This window comes from Semicossyphus pulcher, unplaced genomic scaffold (assembly GCF_022749685.1).
Source record: "Semicossyphus pulcher isolate SPU_LCO1_2020_fin unplaced genomic scaffold, fSemPul1.0.p SCAF_23, whole genome shotgun sequence".
NCBI lineage: Eukaryota > Metazoa > Chordata > Actinopteri > Labriformes > Labridae > Semicossyphus > Semicossyphus pulcher.
Genome location: NW_027211697.1, coordinates 4,247,853 through 4,265,198, shown reverse-complemented (window position 1 = coordinate 4,265,198; position 17,346 = coordinate 4,247,853). Strand labels below are relative to the sequence as shown.

Below are 17,346 nucleotides of genomic sequence, written 5' to 3'. Positions count from 1 at the left end.
AGGTAATGCAGTAACGTAACATGTTACTTTTTAATGGCAGTAATCTTGTAGGATAACAAGTTACTTCCAAAAGTTACCCAGTTGTGGTTTGAGTCAAAATGTTAAGTAAGTTAAATTCATTACTTTAGTTTGGGCATCCAAATTAAAATGAGTAAATGTTAAGTTTTGGTTTACACAGAGGACACAAATCCCGGGCTCCTGGTTGAAAGCCTTGTGTTTGACCCATCCATACACCCCGTTGCTTTTTACACTACATCATGCCTTCCTGCTTTGGTAACATCCAAATTATTTTGAAAACAAGTGGTCACCACTTGAGAATAAACATCAGTATGGGTCCTGCTTAAGCACCTTTCAGATCATCATTTTGGGAGAACGATTCTGTAGCTGTGTATGTAGAGCTATTTATAGCACATTTGATCAAAGCTTAATTAAACACCAGCAAGCAAGGCCACTGAGAGACATTGCTTGAAAATTTTAATTTCACAAATCCAAGTTTGTTGCTACATAAATATTTTCTGTTTCGGTTTAAAGGCTTTACTGAGGCTCTTTCTGTCTCTGCTGTTGCCCTTTTGCTGTCCACTCCAGTCTGCCTTAAAACAACATGAACTTTCACCGCATGTCAAAATAATCTTACAGCGCCCACATTTTCTCTTGTCACTTCAACCCAGCGCTCTCACTAGATCTGCACTGCCTGAAGTGAGCGTGCATAGACCGTTCCTCAGCTATCTTTCTGGCCAATAATCACTGGTCTGTGAAATGAAAGGTTTGAGGGCCTGAGTGGAGCCTGCTTGACCTCTTTCCAATGTAAAATCTGCCCAAACACGAGTGACCCACTTCAGCAGAGGGGAAGAAGGCCTGCAGTGGACCTCAGCATGGTAACAGCTTGCATTAACAGTACGGATACAGTATCAGCATGCATACAATGTGCTGCATCACTGAACTATTTCTCTCGGCATCCCTACACTCCACGCCAGCTGTATCTCCCTGCTTTAATGTGTTGGTCACGTCCCCTAAAAATATCCCCTCTCTCTCTCTCGCTCTCTCTCTCTCTCTCTCTCTCTCTCAGTTCTCTGCTCTCATACACAAGAAGTCCTTGTCTTCAGGGATCATGACTGCAGAGGGGTGTTACCAAAGAATTATATTAAAAATAGGGTGTAACCCACCATAAGTACTGTGTTCTTGCTCTTACAGAAGTTCTGTCTGTTGTAAGAAGAAGAAGAAGCTTTTTCAGGTCACATAACTTTTGTGGAATAATTCAAGTATTTTTGCTGTGAGAGGAAATTAACAGGAAGGCTCCTTACATGTGAGGGGTAAGTAGCGATACGATTCTCAGACAATTAAAAAAAAGAACCTTTGTTTGTGTGTTACACTACAGAAATGACTTTCAAGCACTGTAAACCCTCACTTTTAAACAGAATGTGTCTAAAGGCAGTGTACACAGTCTGTCACTTTAATAGTTACTAACTTTTTTTGTTAGCAGCTGAAGCTAGCAGGTAAGTATTGGATTGAGTAGATGTTCAGTTTCTCACAAATTTCAGGACAGATTTAATCTAAACTAATTTTACAATCCTGCCTTATCAGCTTCAATATGACACTTTCTTTCAAGGTGGTGTCACTGTCTCAATAAGTTCTAAAAATTCATTTGCATTGTGCTTTAACTGCCTTCTTTTCCGTCTTCTCTGTCATAAGACACCTTAAAAACTGAGACAAGGGGACCCATTAGTTTGTAGAGTACTGTAAAATCCAGAATACAAGTCGCACTTGAATATAAGAAGCAGTCTGTTTTGGGGGGGTTTCTATAGTTATTAGAAGTAATACTTATTAATACAATGTGTATACAAGTTACTTCAACACTATTTTAATTAATTTTCATTTGAAACACATTCAAAACACGCACAAATTATAGCCTACCATCTGTTTTCAACATGTCACGTTAGCTACTGGTGCGGTAGCTAGCAGCCTACGTTAACGTTGATTGTTGTGAGGGTAGCGGCTGCACTGGCGATCATGATGCCACATGTCCGTGACGAAGCTTTAGCTAGATTATAGCTCCATCGTCTGGGTAAAATACCGGTGCACAATACAATACATTTACAATACAAATACTAGTATTTTTGGGTTTTTTTTTTTTAAAGATCATTTTTTGCACGGGTTGCCTGTTCCACCAACTGAGCCAAACCAGCGCCCACACTAGTATTTTTTATACTGGTATATTGGTTGTACCTGTATATAATACACAGTGTCTTTTACACAGAATTCTATGGGTATTTGCTTTTCCCTCCTTTTCCCGCTCTTCAAACATAGTTTTCCTTCTGTTGCCAGGAGAGGCGTCGACACCAGGAAGAAGAGAAGAGGCTGTGGAGTGGTTAAAAACGTCCCAGAACAAGGTGATTTGGTACCTAAAACTGCAAAGAAAGGTTCTGTCTTTTTGTGAAAAACACTTGTTCACTTGCTAACCAAGAGTAGGATGAGAAGATTTATACAGCTCTAAAAACATAGGGAAACAGTTTGCCTGGTTCTGGTTACAGATTTGCCTAAAAGCATTGCTAAAGCTAACAATCAACACAAAGCTTTTTTATTTTAATACATACAAAAGAAAAAGTGTAAAAACAACACACTGTGGTCATTTTTAAATTCATATCCATGCAGTTAATACTTAGCTACCATAAATATTAGCTTAGCCTAGCATTAAGGCTGACAAAAACACAAAATGAACTTCCCATATGACATTTTCATGTGTTTAAAGCTCCTGTTAGGAACTTTTGGTTTGTGTTGATTTCGGCGGCCCCCCTTCAGTCTGTTTCATAACCAGCTTTTTAAACAGCTTAAAAGGAACAGATTGCAGGACAGAAGTGAGCTTTATAGGCTAGCCTTCCCCCAACGTATCCAGTCTTCCAGGCTGCTTGTGGTAGCTTCATATCAAGTACAGAAAGGTATTAATCCTCTCATCTAGGCTTCACAGCAATGCTCAAAGCCTCTGTGAAGAAGTTTGGTTCTCATTTTGTTTTCATTGTTTTTCCTCCTTACCAGCTGCTTTGTTTTAAAAATTCACCATTTGTGTGTCCCACCCTCATGTAACGTCATGTCTTACGGTTGTAGCCAAGCTCAGCTGCGCACAAGTCGATGCCTAGCTCGACTGTTCTGGGAGGGGTCGCTCAGACTTGTTATGGCTCTGATTCACTCCCAGCAACACATGCACCAGTCGTTTTAGATACATGAGCATGTTGCAGTTTATATGCAGAAATCTTGTTGTTTTACAGCTCTGGAACCTTGTTACTCTGTCAGCCTGGCCTACAGGAGGTAAAACATTTAATTAAAACACGCTGTTGTAGTGCTGAAAATAATAAGAGGATGCTAAGTGAGAGAAACAGCGAGGGGAAGGGGTGATGACAGAAGAGGAGAAAGGGGATGTTGAAATGGGTCGGGGATCCTTTATGCATCACATTAACTACTCCACTGTTCCCTGCAGGACCTGCTTTTTAAAAAAGCAACACACAACAACATACATTATCTATGTACCCCAGCTTCATGCATACTGTAACATCCTCCCACACAAACAGTGTGCAACACATTTCTGCTTTCTACAACCACCCATTGCCTCGGGATGGGTGCACTGCTCGCGGCAGGCACACATCATCACCGCTGCAGTTGAATAAGTTTAGCCTGCAGACACAACATGCCTCCTCTTTTCTGTGACAGCTAAATGTGAGGCAGAATTTGTCACTTTCAGCGACTCAAGCCCAAAGGACATGACGGTATTCTCAGCATCGCGGCTCCAGCTGCTATTTGTTTTTTGGTGGTCCCACCTGCCACGGATCTGTGTTGGTTAAATCTAGAGTTTGCAGCTTGAATGAAATAGTGATTGTCAGGTTTCAGGTTGTCACTCCTGCTTGGGACCGACACCTTTTCACTGTCACTCTCAGACAATAGCAGTCTGCTGGCCCACTCATCTTCAGCAAGATCTAAAATGGCAGCACCACAGGCCTCGTGTGGTCCGTGGAGATAACATATTGGCAGACGTTTGCTGCCTGGTGCTGTCTGTGTGTCTTGATCCCCTGAGTGACCTCCGTTCTGTATCAACACAGGCAACAGGCTTGGTTTGCAATATGTTTGTTTTGGGTTTGTATCAGGTCTCTGTTGTAAATATGGTGTAACAGAATTGATGCTAGAGCCAGGACCAATCACAGCTTACCAACCTTAAGTAGGCATAGCCCTGTACTTGGCTGTACTATGGGCCTGTACTCTGTATAAGGCCTGTACTATGAAGCAGAATTGTGAGCTAGCTTGAGGGTTAATTTCAGCTCTATGGGTGCCATACTTCTTACAGTACATCTCTATGGTGCGTTATGCTGCAAACCTTAGCCTGCTCCAGAGGAGGTTATGTTTGAGCTTTATAAAAGTACTGTCCACTAGCCAATCAGTTTTCTTTATCATAAAGCTGTGGTTTGTGAAAGTGAGAAGGGCAAGAGCATTCAGAGACCAACAAACACTTTGGCTTTCCGGATGGTTATTAACATAAGAGATATTCTCGACAAAGGGCCGAGGGCGGGACTTGAAGCCGGGGCCGCCGCATCGAGGACTGCAGCCTCTGTAAATGGCCGCCAATTTAACCGCTGAGCTAAACCAGTGCCCTTATTTTAATTTTTTCCCCGCATCTGATTGACACCATTACGCTTTCAGTAAAGAGAAGAGTAAAACTAACATACACGCACTAAAAATATATCTAAGCGACACAACACTTCACAGTAAAAAACAATATTTTTGTCAGAACTATTAATGCCCTTTTGATTTTGAAATTATAATCTTTAACTTAAACATTTGCACAGCCAATGATCTTTTACCAGATCTCCTTTGTGCTTTTGGCAGCTGCAGCTGTGTTTCTTTAGCCTGGATTATGTGTTTTACATACATTTGTCTTCAATTTAGAAACTTAGGGTTTGTAAAATATAGCCGCTTTCCAACTGGTCAAAAAACCTGCTAACACCTGCTCACACCGGCTTTTTTGCTTAATGGGAAAGGTTCAGTTTCATGAATACAGCAGTGGCAGCTTGCACAACTCCAAAAATAAGTTACAAAATATCGTTTCAGGTGCACGGTAGAAAATGAAATCTGGAAAAACAAAAATCTCCGGCATTCACAGGATCAAGTAAAACTGACTTTAAGGTGGGTCACGGATGACTGGTTTCGGCTCTTATGCTCCTTAGTATGCTGAAGACGGCAAAATAGCTGAAACGCGTTCATCCGTGACCCACAATAAAGTCAGTTTTACTTGATCCTGTGAGTGCCGGAGCTTTTTGTTTTCCAAAGGTTCAGGTTCATTCAGACCCAGGTAAAATGACTCTGCATTAGACCCGGGTAATTATCGCCTCCGCTCGACATGTCCTCTCCAGGTCAGCCTGCCCTGAGAGATCTGATTTCTGGGACATTAAACTCGTGACCTGGGACCTCCAGCAGGCATTGAGGCGGTTTGCAGCCGAAAGTGACACGGTTGGGATGAGAGTCAGCACCTCCAAATCTGAGGCCATGGTTCTTTGCTGGAAACGGTGGATTGCCCACTCCGGGTGGGGAGTGAGTCTTTGCCTCAAGCGAAGGAGTTCCAGTATCTCAGGGTCTTGTTCCCTTGAGTGAGGGTAAAATTTATCGTGAGATTGACAGGCGGATCAGTGCAGCATCAGCAGTAATGCAGGCGTTGTACTGGACCGTGGTGGTGAAGAGGAAGCTGAGCCTGAAGGCAAAGCTTTCGAATTACCAGTCGATCTACGTTCCAACCCTCACCTATGGTCACGAGCTTTGGGTAGTGACCGAAAGAATGAGATCGCGGATACAAGTGGCCGAAATGAGTTTCCTTCAGAGGGTGTCTGGGCTCAGCCTTAGAGATAGGGTAAGGAGCTCGGAGATCCGGGGAGAGCTCTGAGTAGAGCCGCCTCTCCTTCGCGTAGAAAGGAGCCAGTTGAAGTGGTTTGGGCATCTGGTTAGGATGCCTCCTGGGCACCCGCCTTTGGAGGTTTTCTGGGCACATCCAACTGGGAGGAGACCCTATCTTCAGATGCATCAGGTGGTGAATAATCTTTATCTGACTCATCTCCTGATGATTCAGGTGGTGAATAATCACTCAGAATGATCAGATTGCTGTTCTACAGTCACAAGGTCAAAATGTGGAATAACTTCATTCACAGCAGGATCATCCTCTTCGCCATCGGATTAGTCTCCGACCTCAGAGTTGTCTACAATTGCTCTTAGCAGTTGTTCTTCCCTGTAATGGTAAAATGATAAAATGAAGTCCAAATTCAAATCAAAATGTATATAGCGGCTGACATACGATGTAGTTATCTAGCTTGCTAGCTAGCTAGCTATTTAATAAGGTTGAACAAGAACTATTTACACTTGTAAAATGTTCTAAATCTTTCCAAGTTTATTTAACCACATACATAAGCAAATGTGCCACTTGAAAGAACTATTTCTAACTATAAATTCAATTAAATAATCACAAGTTTAGCTAACCACATGGCAAAATCAATACTGTTACATAATCCCAATGTCCTCAAACAAGTACATAACATTTATTGATGTTTTACTCTGCAGCTATTACTAAAATGTGTCATATTTTAATGCCATATCAAGCTAGTGATGTTATTGTACATAAATACAATTTGGATATAATTTTTACCTTTCTCTATTTTCCTTCGGGAGCTGCTGTAGAAGTCTTTTGCAGATATTCTCGCCATTTTATTTTCACTGCAATGGGTGTAATGTTGTGATATCACCACAAGATGGCGTGGGCAGTGTCCCTAAACATGGCTAATAGGTCAAAGTTTTAACCAATGAAGTATCATGGGTCTGAGAGGCAGAAATGTAATGTCCTCATATGAGTATGCAGGGTCTCAGGAGGTTAACCATTCTAACACCAAACACATTGTCAGAATGGACGAAACAGTGTGTTTATCTATGATGTATAAGTTGCTTTAGTTAGCATGTCTGATTAACTAGCTACCGACCTACATTAACAACATAGGATCTGGATGTACGGGCACAGATTATGTTAAAGTATCCCCATTCACATCCACAGTGTAGTATTTCCCACGGGAAGATAGACTGAATCCTATCACCTATTAGGCTAACACTAGCAGCTCTTTCCTGCTGTTCACTGGATTTAGGGGAATTTTCATTCAAGCCACCAGAACCAACATCAATCAAAAGAGGGGGACACAGTAGAGTCACGAGTAACACATCCACACAAGATGAAAGTGTTGAAGACGTACTGGCACAGAAACAGGGGAAGACAAAGACGAAATACACCGGGAAGGTAAGAGAATCAAGGCGGAGGTACAATTAAGCACAGGTTGGGGCACACAATCACACAACCGGGAAGACACACAAGACAGGAAGTACAGCAACATGTATGAGAGGGAAGAGTGAGGGAGCAGTGTCTCAGTAAAACAGCCTCAGCTCCTTTCCTTCCTTCCCTTGACGCCTTCAGATGACATCGACTGTAACAAAAAGAAAACAAGCACACACATGCAGGAGTCACATTTAAAAAGCTTCATTTAGATATAATCCCAATTTACAATGTTAAATGGTCTGATATATTCATGATGGGGTGTGCACTGAAACTTGTGGTTTTAAGGTACACTCTGCTGCTACTGATAAAAAAATATCTAAGGTTCACATGTGCGTTTCGAAAGATAAGAATATTTGCCATGAAGGAGGGAGTACAGTGTTTTTGTCACAGATACACTCTGAAACTGGCCGTGACGAGTTCAGGAAGAAGGCAGCCATGTGACAGTCGATGTGATGGATTGTAGCCAAGGACATGAACACACAGTGTCGCTTTTTCATGGACTACTGCTCTGATTCATTTTTAAGAGCTCGTATGTTCTTCTTCTTGTGTTGACACATATTTGTGTGTGTGTGTGTGTGTGTGTGTGTGGGGGGGGGGGGGGGGGGGGGGGGTGTTTGTCAGGGAACAACCGAAAAGTCAAAAGACGCCCAAGGACTAGACGAGGCGGCAGCTAATGCCAGAAAAAAGGAACAATCCTCCCAAGAAGAAAATTCTGTCAGCTGCACAGAGACACTCTGAAAAGACCACCACTAGCAGGTGAGATAGTTCCTGAGAACCGCAAACACACACACACACACACACACACACACACACACTGGAGTATATAGCCACTTCTAAGAGATTTCACAATATGCAGTTTAAAATTTATATTTTATAGTATTCAGGTTTTCTTGCAAAATGAGGTCTGAATGTTTCGAGACATAAATAAATAGCCCTGAGATATTTTATGATTTGAGATGTGATGAAGGCAGAAGGTGAGTGAACACATGTCACCCTTTAGCTAACCTTCTAAAGGCTGCATTTTGAAAGTCTTTGATAATTTGGTGGTGAATATGAAATAGGGTTCAGATTCAGTTTGGCCTCTTGCCACATCCCAGTGAAAATTAACATTTTACAGCAAACAGAAAATACTGTACTCGCCTGTACAACAGGGATATGAGAGCTTCTGAATTATGTATTATGAGTGAAAAATACAGAACAGTGCTGCCACATGGTGAGTTAGCACTGCATGAGTAAATCCCACCAAAACAGTGCCCTGAATTCACTGAATAATGAAGCAGATGTCCTGCTTGTTTACATGAAAATCAGAAACTTGTATATTTTAGTGTTTAGCAGTGTTCTTTTCACTTAAACCTGTGGCTGGATTTATCATTTAATAACAATTAAAAAGAGAATAAGGTCTTGAGTTTTGGAGTTGTCTGTCCCATTTCAGTGAGAGCAGTATCTCAGGAACACCTTGAGGAAATATCTTGGGCTAAAACATGCACTTGAACTGATTCGACTTTGGTGGTCAAAGGTTAAGGTCATGGTGACCTCTCATAAAACGTTTTGGGCCTAAACTCAAGAATGAATCACCTAAAAGATTAATTTGGTGTGCATACTTACCATCTCAAAATCGAAAATCTAAATCTAAAATCCAACAGGAAGTCATCCATTTTTGTTTGATTTTCAAAATAAGGCCTATTTTTGGCAAATTACAGGGTTATACTTGAATGAACTCCTACAGACTTCATCCAATTCTCTTCAAATTTGGTCAGCGAACTGAAGATTGAACATTAAGGGTGCTTTCACACGTAAAGTCTGTTTGTTTAATCCGAATGAGAGACCAAATTGTTACAATGTTGCATTTTGTTGCAAGTTTGGTTTGTGTTCACAGGGAAGCTTTTACCAGCGAACCAAAAGTTTTGATGCGCGAGGAAACTGCTTTCTGATTGGTCATAATGTCCACGTGGGAAAAGCACACACTCCTCAATCACACTCAACACGATTGCGGACTAGTTTTGTTTTGCTCGATCATTTCTATTCTCCTTAAGTTTTTCACTGAACAGTTTGAATACCTCTGTATTCTTGTGCGTATCGACAAGCATTTGTGAAATTCTTAGGTCGGCCCATATTTCTATTTCTTCATTGCTCCCCCCCATCTGTGCTCTACTCATCTTGTCCTCTACTCATCTTGGTGCCTGGCAGCGTGGCTGTCTCTGCAAGTGTCAACATCCATTAACAACCCACAATGCAGTTTTTTTGGTTTGCTTCCTACATTAGGTCCTACTTTAAGACCGTTTATGTTCTCACCTGAATCGAACCGGACCGTGGTTCATTTGGAAACGGAAGAGTCCCGTCTTTTCTGGCAGACCATGGTTCGGTAGTTTGGTCCGCACCAGAGTTTGAATGTGTTGAACGAAATGGACAGTCTGGACCAAAGCTGTCAAGTGTGAAAGCATCCTAAATGTTATCAAAAGCGTTTTCATATCAAAATACTTTTTGTCAAGGGGCATGGCCTTTGCTGGGGGTCAAAGTTTGAAGTTTTCCTGGCATTTACACAACAGTAATAATTTTTGCCCTAGTGGTCAGAGGTCAACTTCACTGTGACATCATATCACATCACCTTTAGCATTTTTAGGGCCTCAGGAATGCCAGGAGGGAATATCTGGAAATCTTGTTCTGGACCTATGGACGAACTGATTACATTTTTATCTGGTCAAAGATCAAATTCAATGTGACCTCAAGTCCATCACATTCTTATGAATGTGATATATCTTAGCCATACCTGGAGGGAGTTTTAATACGTCAGGTTGAGCCATTCACAATCAATTAGTGGACAATCTCCCCTCGCTCTACCCTTCCAACCTATTCGTTCTGCTGTCGCCAAGACAGTCTCCTGACAGTCACATGCTCTGCAAAGAAATGGAGGAAGAGAGAGAAACAGGCATTCTCTGGTATAACGTCTCATGTAAATGATAATGGTGCAACCTCTACTGTTGAATTTTGTCTTTTTTTTTTTTAGGGTAATGAAGTCTTTTGAATGTTTAAAACACTCAAATATATCCCCCTTCTCGGCCACACTGTCATTCCTGAGGAAACACTGATGGATGTAAACTGCACCAAGACTGGTTGTTGAAGGCATTCAACACAAGGCTGTAAAACTATTTTGTTTTTGCATCAAGCAAATGCATCACAGTATGTGAGCTTTAAATTCCACCAAATGCTTGGCTTTACTGTACAGCCCAGATTTAGCTCACTGGACGCCAACTGCAGGACCGAAATGGCTGTTGGGCAAAATAACCTCCGCGCCTCTTGACATGATGGGACTTAGCCCGGTTCAACACTTCTCTGATGGTGACTGTGAAATATTTATGGCAGGGCACAGGTTGGTGAGGTTTCCTGAAAGAGAGTTGTTGTGTGGAGCTGGTGGGGCGCATGTTATTCAAGTTGGTGTCTGACTTAAGTTTCTGACCATGGAGAGCACTTAAAACTGTCCCTTTCTTTTTGTCAGGCTGGCAGTGACGAGGACGTCCCAGGTAAGAAGTCAGCTGGGCTGTAATCGTCATCAGCTTACCATCAGTTTCTATCTCTTCTTTGTCACTCTGACGACTGTTCCCGCCTGGACTCTATTCTCTCATGACAGCGGATAATTTACCATAACTAAGTCTTTGCATGAAGAACAGTGTTTTAAATCAGGGTGACAGAATGAAGCCACAGCTGAGAAGTAGCTCTGCTTTGACTGTAACGACATCACTGACAATCTGCCTGCATGTGACTCATTCTGCTGTTCAAAAACACCATCATACCCACTCTTCTCCACACTTTTTGTATAGACAAACAGTATATACTATAATCAAAACTGGATGTCTTAATCAATAATCATTGAGTATTATGGATCTGTGTCTAAGCTCAGTGCGTATGGGGAGCGTTTACCATGGTAGTGTTCATGAGATGTTTTCTACCCAGCACTGTGGTTAACGACTGAGCATCATCACAGCCTGTGTTGAATTCGTATTGAACTGTCCACTGTTTGTTACTGAAATGCACATGGTCTTTGGCCCTACAAGTATTAAAACCACATGATTATTTCCCTTATGTCTACATACCCACACAACCTGTTTTGTACCGCTGGTGATTTAGGACATCTGTTCTGTACAACACTCACCACTGCAGAGGACACGCTGTATGCTTATATTTCACTCAGAAAGGGATTTTTATGAACTATTCTTAGTGCCACTTCACACAGGAGAGTTATACAAATCAAATTACAGGGTCAACTTAAGAACTCACGCCCCATCGAGACCACTGCTGTAGAAACAGTTGTTATCTAACACTTAAATTTCGTCCTTCTTGTGTTAACAGTTGTCACCAAATAATTCCAAAAGGCAAATCAAACACTAAGATATAGAGTATATAATGAAATACATTTTTATGATAGCTTGACTTACATATATTACACCATATCCTTTTTCTTTTTCAGTGAATAGCAAGGCTGAGGATCACTTCTCCAGAGTAATGGCACAAAGGATGTTTCATGAGAGCGGGCAAGATGGCCGATCAGGTGAGGCACAGGAGTAGGCTTTGATTTAAAGAGGGGGTATTATGCTGTTTCACATTTTAAGATATAATGTTACAGTGTTGGTGTCAGGCCTGGACTAATATGAGGACTCAGATGCAGAGGATATCACGTACAAGCACACTTTATTGATTTCAGATCCTCTTTGAAGAGTGACAAACAATTGGGCTATGAAAAACTCACTAAATAAACTAAGTCCTGGCAAGATAACTCGCGGAAGATAAACTTCCTAATAAGGAAAATCTCCAATAAAAGGAGAGACAAAAAACACACTAGAAACAGGGAAGATCCTAAAACATAAATCGCTCCCGAAGGAGGAAAACAAAAGCTAGACTAAAAATCAAAACGCTCCCGAAGGAGGAAAACCAAAACTACTGATCAACGGGACAAAAGAAAAGGCTCACCTAAACAGGAGGCTCTACAACTATCTAATACTTATTAAACACAAAATCGCTCCAAAAGGGAGGAAAGAAAACAGTTTACAAAATAACACAAAATCGACGCTAAACTAGAAAACTTTAACAAACGAAAAATCACTCTCAAAGGAGGAAACAGAAAACAACTTACGTGGCGTAGCAAAAAACTCTTGGCAAAATCGACTATGACTGTGGATAAGGGCTTGGGTGCACGGACAAGGACGAAACACTTTGGCAAAAGACAAAGGGGAGACGCAGACTATAAGCACATGAGGGTAATGGGGAACAGGTGGAAACAATCAGGGATCAGGGGAGACAATCAGACCGGTGACACATGAGGAAGGGCAAGTGACCGCGGTGTGACAGTTGGATGTAAAAGTATGTTACCCAGGCTTCTCAGCTCAGTCTGCAGGCTGCTGTGAACACCAGGTTTCATACAGTTTGTTCCTCAGCAGGCTTCAGGGAGCTGACCAATCAGAAGAAAGCTGGCTTGTAGGAGGCGGGGTTTCTTAAAGGGACAGAGCTGGCCGAGTCGTTTCAGGCAGAGGCTGTATGAGGGCCTGCACAGAGCACCAGAGTGAGAAAAATGATGACCTTTTTTTTAAAGCTGTAAATTATGCTAAGCTAATCCACAGGTATCACAGAGTGAAACATTAATCTTGAAATTAGCATAATACCCCCCCTTTAACTTTTCATGAATGAAGATGTTCAATATTTAATATGGTTTAATTAAAAGGCTATAGCTAACATTGAGAATACCAAGGTCATGTATTTATTTGAAATTTGAGTCCCCTGAGAGGCAGAGCCCAAATCATGACACTTAAGTTAAACAACTTAAAAAACAGAATTATAGGCTACAGAATATCATCAGTTATGTGCATCAGTCTCTCTATTCTCCTCTTGCACATGATGACCCCTTTATCTGATGTGGCTCTGCCCCCAGGCTGCGACGTAACGATGGGACTGAGGTGAGCAGCTACAGAACAATGTTATATTCAGCCCACTTCGTTATTTCTGTTTGTTAATTTTACATTGAGCTGAGGGCTGTGTGGAGTGAGTAGCTGCAGTGTTTTGCTTATGTGTCTCTCTACATTGTCCACTGTGCTGCCTCACAGGTTACATAAAGCTGTGACCGGGCGCTAACCGTCAGACCTCTCAGGTTTTATTTACACCAAAGCCTGTGATACGTGTTCGGACAGTGTGAATTAAAGCAGGAAACCGTCCTGGAGTAGAAATTAATGAATTTTAATATTTATCTGTGATTTAGCCTTGAGAGTCATTTTCCTTCTCACATTTTATCTCCCTAACCCTTTCATGCATGGAATATAAAATGGAAAAAATTTAATGGAATATTAAATCACATATTTTGAGGGAGCTGTCCACCTTGGACACCATGCAGTAACAGACAACAACATTATTATAGAATGTAAAAATTGAAATAAATCATCAATCATGAAGACTATTTAAAATTGTTTTAACGAAATTCTTAAGCATACATTATTTTTTATTTAAATAGATTGATAGAAATACACAATACATATACAGGGCAGCTGTGGCTCAGTGGTAGCATCAGTTGTCTCTCAATTGGAAGGTTGGGGGTTCGATCCCTGACTGCTACACTCACATGCCAAAGAGATTGGCACTTAGGCCTTTGCCATCAGTGTGTGAAAGGGTGAATGTGACATGTAGTGTAAAAGCACTTTGCGTGGTCTGATGACTAGCAAGCGCTATGTAAGTAAAGCCCATTTTCTTTTTACCCAAACATTAGAAGATAGAAATATGTACTTTAAAGAAATCATATTACACTTAACTGAATGTACATCTCATGAAACCATAGTATACTTAACAATATCATCAAGATTATACATCAAGAAATAATGCTAAACTATAATAAGATTATATGATAAAAATATACAATATTAACAGCGAGGTAGAGGTGTTGATGTGCAAAACAGTGTTATAAGTAATTGAATGTGCAAAATTAACTGTGCAAAGTGGTTTTGGTAGAGGACAGTGCATTTTAAATGTGACCATCAGTAGAGTGAGATTTAGGCAGGAAAGATGTTCTTGTGACAGCAGAGCTGGACCAGTCTGTTGGAGAAATTGCTCCGCTGTCTGTCCAGCAGGTGGTGGAGAGGGTGGTCACGGTTATCCCGCAATAACAAATTGTGATGTGTTCTCCTCTTCGCCGCTGCTATAAATGAGTCCAGTTTACTTTACATGCAAAGTAAGACAGAAACTTACGCAGGGGGGCACTGGTTTAGCTCAGTTGATAGAGCAGGCGCCCCATGTACAGTGGCAAAGTCTTAAAAGCATTGGCCGCGGGTTCGTCTCAGGCTCTAGGCCCTTTAGTGCATGTCTACCCCACTTTCTCTTCCCCATGTGTCCTGCCAATCTTCAGCTGTCCTATCAATAAAGGCAGAAGGCCAAAATCAAACAATCGAGGGAAAAAAAAGCTTACGCAGGCCTTATAGCCGTATGTCCTTTGGCGCATTCAATGTCCATAGTATAGATAGACATGTTTTCTGTCAGAGAAGTAAATGTATAAGAATAGTGTGATAATAGTGATCTTAATAAAAGTATATGACATCTTATTACATTGAAAAATATTCATTTTGCTTTCACAGAATAAAAACAGTTATTCCTCAGATGCCTGGTGATGTTATTCCTCAAAACAGCAAAGACATACTAATATAATAATCCAATGGAATCGTAGACTCTTTACTGTTGCATTATCAAGTTGTTGCGACAAGGATATTACAACCTAAATGTTTCAAAATAGCTTCAGAGTTAATAGTCCCTTCTGTCCTCTTTTTAATGCAGTCCTGGGAACGCTAGCTGTGCAGGTGGAGAGAGACCCCAAGACGGGTGTTACTGTCGTCAGGTCAGTGACCCCCGTGTCACTATCAACTGATGCTCCAACAGCCACCACTGTCTTTGACGACGGCAGGAAGAGTATCCACGCTGTGGGCGGGGTGGGAGGTCAGCCATCCTCGGAAGAGCTCGGGCAGATCCTGAGCGTCATCGATGGGGTTGGAATGAAAGTGCTGCTGGACGAGGTCGAAGTTACGCCAAACAAGATGGATACAAAGGCAGAGAATGAAGATCCCAGCAGAGCTCCAGAGGCAGAAGTCCTGTCTTTTTCTGCCTGTCATGCCATGTCAGAGGAGGATAATAAGCAGTTTGACAGTTCTGGAAGCTACGATGTGAAAGCTGAGCCTGGGATAGAGAGCTGTGCTGTAAGCATAGAAAACAAGGAGGAAAAACAGGAGGAAATAAGCATCACGGCGGTTAATGACATTGCAGGAGAGGTACAAAATGTGGACGAGCAAACGTTGGTGGAAGGCCCAGTTACTCTCTTGTTCCTGGGATACACTGATGCTACAACTTACCAGGGCGACGACCCAGGCGACGATGGAGGCATGATTACTGTGGAACGAGTGATGATCACTGAGGAAGGAGAAGAACATGTCATAGGACCTGAAACGTCCCCTCAGGAAGAGAAAGAGTCCCAAGACAAAGTGTTTCAGGACATTCCTCTGGAGGGAAACGGGGCAGGAGCTAAAGTCCTAGGGGAGGAAGGTGATAAGGTGGTGCATGATTCACCTTCACCTGCTGTAGCAGAGGGAGAGGTTACTTCCAAGCGCAAGACCTGCCAGTGCTGCTCTGTCATGTGAGGAAATGATGAAGAGAGAGACTCCCTCATTAACCTTAATCTAATCATTTGTAATATTCTATTTGCATTGATGCTTTATTGACTCATATGAGAGATTAGACCACCAACTGGTATTGTCTTACTCTCATCATGCACCACTTCACTCCACTCTGCCAAAGAAAGAGAGACTTAGCATGTTGTAGGACGTACAGAGCATGCTCTGATGGGGACTGACAGCAGCTTCGAGGGACGATTAAAATACACTGCCTCCCTCTGGTGGACAAAGCTGAGAAGTTCAACATGCACTCCTGCAGGAATGTAGATACCTCTTACGTCTGCCTTACAACTTGTCCTGTGCCTTGAATATTCCATATGTTTAGATTTGTTTGCTTTAGGATGATAAAAACCAAAGAAAATAAGACAATTATTTTACATCTTTGCTCCACCAATAACAGCGATCTTTCTAATATTCATTCACAGTGCTAACATTACTTATCTTGCTTGTGATTTTTTTTTAATGTAAATAAAGAGTGGCATTTGTAGCACCCTTTTATAGTTTAAAAAGTGTGCTTTCTAACTCTACTACCGCTCAGGGCTGTAGCTACCACTTAGGACAATAACAATGTTACCATGAGTTTCGTATCCTACATCTTGTACTTTTTACATTTTTTTAACCATGATTTAGATACATTTTGGAACAATAATCCTTGAAATAATGCTAAATTAGACACAAAGGAAGATGCCACTCTGATGCTGCAGCCAGCAGCTGCTTAGCTTTAGCTTAGCGAAAGAAAATGGACTGGTTAACACTGCGACAAGAATGTTTTCTCATGAATTGAATAAACAGGATTAATAAATTAGCCAGGATAGCTGTCTCTCCCTGTGTCTCGTCTTTGTGCTATGCTGACGTAGCAGCACCTTTACATTGTCGATCTATATCTCTAAAAAATGAATATTTTAGGCTATAAACATACAAAATTATTTGTATGACTTTACTACAACTTTATTATAAAACTGAATCACTACAGCGGATGTTAACTGGAAAATGTAATAGCTAAATATCCAATGTCTTTATTATATCCAATTTTCTACATTAGATTTAAATTGTTTCTTACAATGCTACACAACTTGAATGAGGACAATGCTCCCATGGGTCACAGTAACACTACAGTGCACTGGATAGAGTTTGCACACGCGGTGCAGTGGACAGGAGGATACAGGTGCTAAGTAGATCAGCTGGATCATCAGCTGGATGATACATTTTTCCATCGAGGTTGCTGCTACTCCATCACACACTGAGGAGGTCTGCAGCCCTACAGACAGGTGAGCCTCTTTCTTTAAAGTCTTTTTGTCTGCATTTGTGCTTGTTTGCTGTTCT

The 17,346-nt window shown here is 41.5% G+C and overlaps 1 protein-coding gene across 5 annotated transcripts; it reads left to right on the top strand.

Annotated features, from left to right (window-relative positions):
- The first annotated feature begins 1,218 nt into the window (after positions 1-1,218).
- LOC138602910 (paralemmin-1-like) lies at positions 1,219-16,807 on the top strand. Of its 5 annotated transcripts, none has more exons than XM_069674537.1 (8): positions 1,219-1,310; positions 2,323-2,387; positions 7,155-7,303; positions 7,961-8,095; positions 10,563-10,706; positions 10,833-10,857; positions 11,802-11,882; positions 15,137-16,807. In XM_069674537.1, the coding sequence occupies exons 7-8, from the start codon at positions 11,837-11,839 to the stop codon at positions 15,988-15,990; spliced, it is 900 nt and encodes a 299-aa protein (XP_069530638.1). In that variant the 5' UTR covers positions 1,219-1,310; positions 2,323-2,387; positions 7,155-7,303; positions 7,961-8,095; positions 10,563-10,706; positions 10,833-10,857; positions 11,802-11,836; the 3' UTR covers positions 15,991-16,807. The 5 variants fall into 5 exon arrangements, with proteins under 5 accessions (XP_069530638.1, XP_069530637.1, XP_069530634.1 ...); XM_069674536.1 differs by having other exon boundaries at positions 10,344-10,706; XM_069674533.1 differs by lacking the exon at positions 10,563-10,706.
- The last annotated feature ends 539 nt before the right edge of the window (positions 16,808-17,346 follow it).